General features: G+C 36.8%; 1 protein-coding gene across 2 annotated transcripts; it reads right to left on the bottom strand.

Moving 5' to 3' along the window:
* Positions 1-2,655: 2,655 nt before the first annotated feature.
* LOC5516197 lies at positions 2,656-10,158 on the bottom strand. 2 transcript variants are annotated; one of them, XM_032386028.2, is made up of 10 exons: positions 9,885-10,158; positions 7,736-7,802; positions 7,257-7,291; positions 6,984-7,042; positions 6,386-6,409; positions 5,499-5,549; positions 4,948-5,028; positions 3,743-3,809; positions 3,491-3,550; positions 2,656-3,104 (listed from the first exon to the last, which is right to left on the bottom strand). In XM_032386028.2, the coding sequence occupies exons 1-10, from the start codon at positions 10,126-10,128 to the stop codon at positions 3,007-3,009; spliced, it is 786 nt and encodes a 261-aa protein (XP_032241919.1). In that variant the 5' UTR covers positions 10,129-10,158; the 3' UTR covers positions 2,656-3,006. The 2 variants fall into 2 exon arrangements, with proteins under 2 accessions (XP_032241919.1, XP_001636328.1); XM_001636278.3 differs by lacking the exon at positions 5,499-5,549 and having other exon boundaries at positions 9,885-10,156.
* Between the last annotated feature and the right edge of the window lie 30 nt (positions 10,159-10,188).

Below are 10,188 nucleotides of genomic sequence, written 5' to 3'. Positions count from 1 at the left end.
TGTATGGGAGATGTAATTATAGAAGAGATGTATGGGAGGTGTAATTATAGAAGAGATGTATGGGAGATGTAATTATAGAAGAGATGTGTGGGAAATGTAATTATAGAAGAGATGTATGGGAGATGTAATTATAGAAGAGATGTATGGGGGATGTAATTATAGAAGAGATGTATGGGAGATGTAATTAAAGAAGAGATGTATGGGAGATGTAATTAAAGAAGAGATGTATGGGAGATGTAATTATAGAAGAGATGTATGGGAGATGTAATTATAGAAGAGATGTATGGGAGATGTAATTATAGAAGAGATGTATGGGAAATGTAATTATAGAAGAGATGTATGGGAGATGTAATTATAGAAGAGATGTATAAGAGATGTAATTATAGAAGAGATGTATGGGAGATGTAATTATAGAAGAGATGTATGGGAGATGTAATTATAGAAGAGATGTATGGGAGATGTAATTATAGAAGAGATGTATGGCAGATGTAATTATAGAAGAGATGTATGGGAGATGTAATTATAGAAGAGATGTATGGGAGATGTAATTATAGAAGAGATGTATGGGAGATGTAATTATAGAAGAGATGTATGGGAGATGTAATTATAGAAGAGATGTATGGGAGATGTAATTGTAGAAGAGATGTATGGGAGATGTAATTATAGAAGAGATGTATGGGAGATGTAATTAAAGAAGAGATGTATGGGAGATGTAATTATAGAAGAGATGTATGGGAGATGTAATTATAGAAGAGGTGTATGGGAGATGTAATTATAGAAGAGATGTATGGGAGATGTAATTATAGAAGAGGTGTATGGGAGATGTAATTTTAGAAGAGATGTATGGGAGATGTAATTATAGAAGAGATGTATGGGAGATGTAATTATAGAAGAGATGTATGGGAGATGTAATTATAGAAGAGATGTATGGGAGATGTAATTATAGAAGAGATGTATGGGAGATGTAATTATAGAAGAGATGTATGGGAGATGTAATTATAGAGGAGATGTATGGGAGATGTAATTATAGAGGAGATGTATGGGAGATGTAATTATAGAAGAGATGTATGGGAGATGTAATTATAGAAGAGATGTATGGGAGATGTAATTATAGAAGAGATGTATGGGAGATGTAATTATAGAAGGGATGTATGGGAGATGTAATTATAGAAGAGATGTATGGGAGATTTAATTATAGAAGAGATGTATGGGATATGTAATTATAGAAGAGATGTATGGGAGATGTAATTATAGAAGAGATGTATGGGAGATGTAATTATAGAAGAGATGTATGGGAGATGTAATTATAGAAGAGATGTATGGGAGATGTAATTATAGAAGAGATGTATGGGAGATGTAATTATAGAAGAGATGTATGGGAGATGTAATTATAGAAGAGATGTATGGGAGATGTAATTATAGAAGAGATGTATGGGAGATGTAATTATAGAAGAGATGTATAAGAGATATAATTATAGAAGAGATGTATGGGAGATGTAATTATAGAAGAGATGTATGGGAGATGTAATTATAGAAGAGATGTATGGGAGATGTAATTATAGAAGAGATGTATGGGAGATGTAATTAAAGAAGAGATGTATGGGAGATGTAATTAAAGAAGAGATGTATGGGAGATGTAATTATAGAAGAGGTGTATGGGAGATGTAATTATAGAAGAGGTGTATGGGAGATGTAATTATAGAAGAGATGTATGGGAGATGTAATTATAGAAGAGGTGTATGGGAGATGTAATTATAGAAGAGATGTATGGGAGATGTAATTATAGAAGAGGTGTATGGGAGATGTAATTATAGAAGAGATGTATGGGAGATGTAATTATAGAAGAGATGTATGGGAGATGTAATTAAAGAAGAGATGTATGGGAGATGTAATTAAAGAATTTGCCTCTCAAAATCACTGCTGGACCATACAGGGGCAGAGCACTGTGTGAATGCCCCCTCCCCCTCCAATATTTTTAAAAGCTTAGGAAATGCCAAAACTAATGTTTCTGTATTGTACCAACCACCCCCCCCCCCCCCCATATTTTGAGGTCTGCTACGGCTCTGCACAACTATTTTGAAAAATCTGATTTTTTTTAATTACCTGCCTTTCCTTAAAAATATTAAAGGACTTTTGTGCCAAACCACCCTCTTTCAGGAAAAAAAAAATCAGTATTACAGCAACAAATAAAACAGTGCAAGACCTATTCACAACATTTTTTCAACATCAAATTGAAAAAGTAGGAATTGCCCAAAAGCAAAGGATTGCAGGATTTTGTACCATTGATGTACCCAGCATTTTTTTTTTTTTTGGGGGGGGGGGGGAGGCTAAATCCAAAAAAAGTGGACCTATTTTGTGGATTAATTTTCCAGGTGATTTGGGGGGGGGGGGATAGTTTTGTGATAAAAATAACTTCATGCAGTACCTAAACGGGATGTTTATTTTTGGATCTGGCTACAAAAAAGTCGATTCAGAGTGATCTAGAATGCCTTTCTTTGATCTAATTTGCTTATGCTTTATAGTTTTGTCTGCAAATAGCACATCTATTGTGAAGTGGAAGTGAAGTTTCCACCATTGTGGAGGGGAGGGAGGGTACTGACCCCAGCTGTAAATGGGCGTGGATGGATCCATTGACTTTAAAAATCCCGTCAGTCATTTTAATTAGTGCCTTTTTTATTAGGATGAACAGGCATTGATGTGCTATACAGTATAACAATCTTCCATGACACCATGTTAGTTATCCAGAATTATCTATGTTGGATCTCTCATGTATCATCTCCATATCATCTGTTTTATTTCTGATATGTAACAAACAGGTAAACTATAATAGTCCTTATTATAAATTTCCTAGCTGCTAAAGTATCTCCTTTATTTCTAAAATTTTCTGATGTTGTGGCAGTATGGAATTCCATGCTAGTACATATGTAAATCCTGTTTTATTTCTCGTATGTGGGGGCAGGGATAGCGCCAGCTTTTCAAGGCTAGCAGATCACATGTTAAACTTTCTCATCCTGTCTTATTCCTGATGTTGTTGGAAACAACACCAGCAGCTCTCCAGGGTTTGGGTGGGTCCCGTGGTCCTGAGATCGTGAATGGAAGGTAACCTGCCAACAACAAACACACCAGATGCAGTGCAGAGTAAAATAATGTTTGTTTACCAAAATTCTAGTAGTCTCCTTTGCAGCCGTCCACTAATATTCTGGCTGCCAATATATAAATCTGGTCTGCTTATGTGATGTCTGTGTGTTCATTTATTCTGTCTTTCATCCTGTTGATTTGTCTGTCTGTTACTGCCTGTCCATTCACATGCTTTTTTAGTCAATTCTTCTGTGTAACTTCACCTGTCTTCATCTTAAATTCATCTGTATGTCCATTCATATGTATGACTGTCAGTTTACCTAGTGTGTATCTCTTAATCTGTGTCTTTTCCGTTGGTCTATTCTGTGTGTCTGTCTTTCTGTTCAAAATTCTGGCAAAATTTTCTACCCACCTTTATCTTGTGCCTCTTCTATTGCATGTAAGAGCTTTTTCTGCTGCTGACGGCAAACCCCTGAAAAAATACCCACAAAAATGGATATATTTATAAGTTAAACTAAAGCATAAAGTGGAAAATCATCTGTCTACTTAAAGTAGCTTAAAACCATCTGTCTATATTTAACATGGGTTAAATTTAAAAAAGAAAGTGAAACACATTTTCAGAAACACCAAGTAACTACATGATGTTTGCTGTCTGTGATGATACCTGTTTTCCCAGTGTGCAGAATTTCGCCCGTGTGTGGGGACATAAACTGAGTCAGGAAGGAAACATCCTAGAAGATAAAGCTATGGAATCAGGTATACAAGAGTGGAATAAAAAAACTGTCTAACAACATATCGGCCCCAGGGAGCACATTTCTTATCGAATATTTCAAAGAAACTATACAATACTAGTAGACTGTGACATGCACTTTGTCAAGGCAAAGTCTAATGTGTCAATGCATGTCTTGACATCCTTTAAGCTCCTGGTGGACAAGGCACCTTTTTTTTTTAAACGGGATGTTGAAAATGCTTAATGATTGAAAGGTTATAGGCAACTAATGCACTTAAACTGGATACTGTACTAAAAACATCATTTACTTTTACCTTAACAACATATGTGCTTCATTTGACAAATTATCAATAAAACTATAGGCTCTACAAGCATCATCTTAAAAGCATAGTTTAACAACCTCTTGCAGGTTTGTCCCTAGCAGGGGCGGGTCTAGCCTTTTGCCAAGGAGGGGGTTTGACCAAAAAAAAATATTTTACCTTTTTTTACAATTTTGGAATAAACAGACACAATGAAATCAATAAAAAAGGCAGCCCAAGGGGGGGTTAACCCCCACCCCCCCACCCCCCCCACACACACACCCCGTAGATCAGCTACTGTAGAGGTGCCAACAACAAAGCCTGCTGAATTATGATTGGTGAGCACTTCATACTTTACTCAAGGGAGCATGGCAGAATGTTTCTATACATGCGACTATGATTCTTACGAAAATAAATCACTTCATTGTGCTACCCTTCATGTGTGTTTGTTTTGTAAGGGGAGTCATCCAAGCCCTGTTGGGGGCATGGGCTCGGATTATGAAGTTGATAATGTTTGTCAACAGGGTCTTGGTCAACATAATCCACTGCCCCACCGGCGCAAGTGGTTCGCTTACAAAACAAGCAGACATGCTGTGTTGTATAACAAAGTTGGTTATTTTTGTAATAACCTCAATCTTTCATTAGATAGAAACACATGCTGTCGTGCTCCCTTGCTTTACTTTGTGCCATATCTAGCTGGGTTAGTTTAATAATATTGTAAGGTCCCTGGCACATCAGCTCTAGTGCTAGCTAACAGTTCAGCTTCCTTTGTTTTGTTTTTCTTACAGAATTTATTGATATGAAAACTTAAAAATCAGGACTACACATCATCAAATTCACCTTGCTACTGATTTCATAGTTTTTCTCCACTCGGATACGACAAACGGGGCATGGGTTCTGCGTGAGCAGCTGTTTGTCAATCTAAAGAAAAACGAAAACAGAGATTACAAAGCTATTCATAGTTAAAGAGCGAGAACAAGCAATGCATTACTATAGGAACATTTTTACACTAACAGGCCTAAATACTGCAAACACTACATTAAATTTGACGGTACTGCCTCTCACTCAAACTGGAATAGTACATTTACTCATTCTTGTTTTATATCCTATTTGCTTTTCTAATTCAGCAAGGATACCATAATATTCCTTGATACCCAAAAGTCCCAGTAGTAAAGACTTAGGCTTTTCTTGTAATGTGAACAAAGTTCTACTTTAACCCAATTTATTCTTCATGATCAGAGCTCATAAGAGTTGTAAAATATTGGAAAGGCCACTTTTTCCAGTAAAAAAAAAATCACATATGGGAGGCACTTTGTCTGCTAGCTCATAGCTTGGGACATGATACTCAGACCTTCACATTTTTTCTGGAAATTCTGAGAATTATTACTTACATTCGATATGTGGCAAAACATCCGAGCAAAACTATTTTCCCTTGCCGCTAGCTGTATTTTAAAAACAAGAAAGTAGCTACAAGCATCCTTGACCTACGCCGTTGGACGACTAGTTACGCTTGACCGTGCTGGAAACTAGCACAGGTAGCCCAGGTAATGGTTTGCTTGTTCGTAGCTCGGAATTCGGCTGTTCTAAGAGGGGACGAGTAAAGCGTTTATTTGTGAAATGTTGTCAATAAAATTAAGGCATGTAAGTGTACCCTGGCATAGGTCTGCGAGATAAAAATATTTTGTTTGTTGTTTTTTCCTCTCCAATTTCGACGGTATTTGAGTGCTACCGAGAATGGTGCCTCCAACCCTGTTTCTTTCCTTAGTAGGGGGAGAGAAGTAATAAATTCCGTTAAGAAAACCCCCCAAATCGTGTATTACACATGAATTTGATAACAACAAAGCATCTTTTTAGTTTAAAGGCAATTTTATTGACAATATTTCACACAAAAAAACGCTTTACTCATCCCCTCTCAGAACAGCCGAATTCCGAGCTACGAACAAGCAACCATTACCTGGGCTACCTGTGGCTATTCATACCAACACTAGTGCCCAGTTTGCAAAACTTTCGCTTTGAATAACTAGTAGTTTTCAAATCTCAACAATTTTGTGTTTTCCTCATATTTTGGCAAAAAAATCATGGAAAGTTAGACATCAACATTTGTGTAAAGATAGATGTATGAAGAAACTAACCTTCCATTAGTGTTTTATTTTAAATTATGTGTTTTACCCAAAATATGAACTGAGAAGGAAATTATGATCAGTGAGTAATTCTGGAAGGCCTGTCTAGTTTCCTTTACTTCATCCTACCTCCTGATATAATCTGCTTAAAAACTTACTGTTGTACAACGCAGTCTTGTTCTCTGAAAAATAAAATATTTATGACTTAAAAACCACATATTGTAACAGTCCAAGACTGCACAGAGAATACAAAAGAAACAACCACTAAATGACACCACAGAGCTGAATCATGTAACTGGTCAACTATGACAAAAGACTGTAAATCATGCTTGAGTTCTTTACTATTTATACTAGATTATAAATACATAAAGCCACTAGATTTCAAATAACTGAACCGGATACTGAATAAGGAATCTTATTGTGCCAAAAATAAGAATAAAAGCTGCAAATGTCATATTAGAAAATGTTGAGTTCTGTCTATACATGGATAGGCTCAATTTCCAGCCGTCGCTAGGCCTCATCAGCCCTTCTAATTTCCCAATTGGTTGGAATTTAATCCAGCTGTTGATGGGGGCACGCACTGCAGGCTCACACAAACAAGCTGCAAATTGAGCCTCATACATGGATGGTCATTCCAAAAAAAAATTTGGATTGACAAGATCACTAAGACTAACTATTGTAAGAAATAAGGCAACTAGATTCCATACATGGTCCCAAATATTTGTTGATATGAACTTGGTCTCTTTTCATACTTACCTTGGGTGGAATTTGGCCTTTATGATTTCTCCTATATCCAGCCCAGGCTGGTTTCACTTCTATAATAAAGAGCGGTGATACTGTATTATACAAAAGACAAGCAATGGATGTGCAGTCACTCTGTCCGTTCTCACTTGTAAACTTGTGACTGATTTTTCATAGTACTGCAGGTCTTATTTTAATGAGAAAAGAGCAACACGAATGTACCCACTCCTTACCCTGCCTAATGTTTCGCTGACAGAATTATGGCAATGGTGAAAGCTAACTTCTTACCTGGCCACTGTGATACAATATCATCCAATGTTAACCTGAAATTTGAAAGAAAGAAACAATTATTTCATTATTTCAAGAAAATAATTGTGGAAATACAGAAAAGGTGAAGAAGTTTATATATTAGTCTTATTCACACCAGCACTTGAACCAGTTTAAAGGTGGTTTAATTAAAACTGGTTTAAATCTCAATCTCCCAAGACTGGACAGAACCAAGAACAAAACTGAATAGACTGTGCTGTACATGTTACTAAGTGATCATTTAGCTAGTAAGAATTCAACACAATGAGAAACTTGGCAAGTTATCAGGCAAAGAAAAACCTTGCTTAACTAAACATGGTTTTGGTGTGAATGCAGCATTACATTATTGTTGGTTAAGCACTTACAAAATATAAATATGCATGTATAGGTTGGTGTAGGATTATTTCTGGCTGTGACGTAGACTAGAGTGACATGCAAAATGACAAAACATACTAACTTACTTTTTACAAACATTGACTGTGTTGTTCTCATCATTGGATAGTGGAAATTCTGTTGAAGTACTTGAATCTAGAAAAAAGGCCAACTCTATCAGTACCAATCAATAGTAATTCAATTTATTGATATTGATAATCAATAATAGATGTAGCTGTGACCTTTTATTGGTTGACAACAGATTTTCCTATCAATTGATCATTGATATCAATCAAGCTGATTAGCTGATGATCTTGTGACTTTTGATTAACCACAGATTTGCAAATACCAATCTATAGTAATCAAGCAATTTCCACTTAATGATATTGATTTAGTGATTGATCTCAAATTACCAATGAGTAATTGTCATCGCTGTGATTGCCAATATTCTGGTAGCTCCCCTCAATAATTTTTAACTACTTGGCCACTTTCTGGCTTCAGTCATTCCTATTATGGGATTACATTTGATGCTTTGTGATTGGTCAGTACCTTGTGAAGGAATGGCATGATTGGAAACCATTCAATTGTTTTGAATGACAGTAGCTAGAAGATAGTTTTTCTGTTATTGGTCTTAGGGAGGGATGGTCGGAAGTTTGCCTCATATCCACATAGCTGTGCAGCCACTACATATTAGCGAACTTATGGATACCGTAGACCCAAGCGGTAATTATGCCGATCGTCCCGGCAAAATCGCTCGCGCTCACGTCGGATTTAAGCAAATGCCAACAAACTATATATCAATTTAAAGCTTAATGATTGTTCTTTCCTCCTAAGATAATCATTTTTATACGCGCTTAATTTTGAATGCTTTTGCCTGGTCCTAAATTCTAAATCGACCAATTTTAAACATGCGAATTATTTATACACACCAAAAGGGCGTAACCTCCCGGGATCTGCTTTATATCTTTCGTCATGTACTGAACTGACAAACTGTGTCTACATTTGACGTCACACAGCCTCGTTGATTAATAATCAAGGGTCAAAGTTAGGCGTGGAATAATTTTGCTTCTTTGGCTACAACACGCTAATTAAATCCATTGCAAAAAAAGCTGTTGACTATCCGTGGCACAGTGTGACAGAATATCTATACTATATGCCTGCCAATTTGAGCAGGAATTGGGCAGTTAGAAGTGTACCTTAACATATTTAGAATATGATGGGGTGAAATTTGATTGCGAGATATCGGGGATTGATGTTGTGTAAACATTAGAGGCAGTGTGACAGTAATGACAGACGACAAGCAAATAGAGCCGCGTTTGGCAACCAATCACATTGGGCGCTCTACACGCAGCGGGAAAACTCTTAGGCGCTTAAATGTCATAGCGCTAGTCGTGCAAGTGAAGGAAAATGCCTAGCCCAAAGCGAGCTTGCACTGAAGAAAAGAAGAGCGTGGAAAACTTAAAAAGACCGTGAATGGAGACAACTCTCTGTTTTGGACTTTCTTCCTCGCTTAGTCTTCCTCGAAGCTAGCCAAGGATTCTTACTTAATCTTGTAGACCGCGAATGGAGACAACTCTCTGTTTTGGACTTTCTTCCTTGCTTAGCCTTCTTCAAAGCTAGCCAAGGATTCTTACTTAATCTTGGCATAGTTTACAACTGTTCAAAATTTAAAGTAAACGCTTATAAAGTTTATATAAATACGGATAAATCTTGGATAAAATGTCGATAATGATACTGACGCGCTTGTATGCTAATTAGAGGGAAAAGCAGTAAAACTAAGTTCCCCAGATGTTGATCGCGGAACTTTGAGCTAAGTAAATATCTAGCGGAGTATTTAAGATTTTAGTGTTTTTTTTTTTTTGCTAACATCTAGAGTGTGCCTATTGTCATCGAATGGACTAATAAAAAAATTTCACCTGAAATGAAGCCATTTGGGCCTACGGTATCGTTAAGATTCATGATGGGGGAGAGTCTATGATAACGCACACATTGTATTTCTCTGCGCACAAAAAGAAAAATGTGGTAGTGTGCGCTGAAATATTCTGTGTACCCTGTGGTAGGATCTCTGCCTTCTTTAATCGGTCCCTAATATCACCATCTATGCATATTTTGTAGACGAAGGGTTACTATGGTACAGTTATTATGTCTGTGTAGCTGCATATCAACCTAATTTAAAGGGTCTTTTTTTAAATAGGGGTATTCAGATGTTACCCCTACGCATGTTTGTGGTACTCTTACCGGTGGAAATATTTCTTGAAATAGGTCTCCAACGATGAGAGCTCTCAGTTGGCATCAGAGGGCCTTTTCTTGTCAAGAAGTCATCTTCGTTTCTTTTATGCAATATAAACAACCCCCTTACCCCTGCAAATGATCCAGGCAGTCCTCCATTTAATATACTTCTACCTGATAAAAAAACAGATGTGGAGAGGTTGGTAAATCTTGCCGGGGTTTGTAATAAAATTCTCGACAACTTTGCCGCCATCTTGCTTTTTACCCATATAACACTGCGGGCTCAAATCACCCATAACTCTCTCAGAGTTAT

This window comes from Nematostella vectensis, chromosome 8 (genome assembly GCF_932526225.1).
Source record: "Nematostella vectensis chromosome 8, jaNemVect1.1, whole genome shotgun sequence".
NCBI classification, from domain to species: Eukaryota; Metazoa; Cnidaria; class Anthozoa; order Actiniaria; family Edwardsiidae; genus Nematostella; species Nematostella vectensis.
This window is presented reverse-complemented; position numbering and strand designations above follow the sequence as displayed.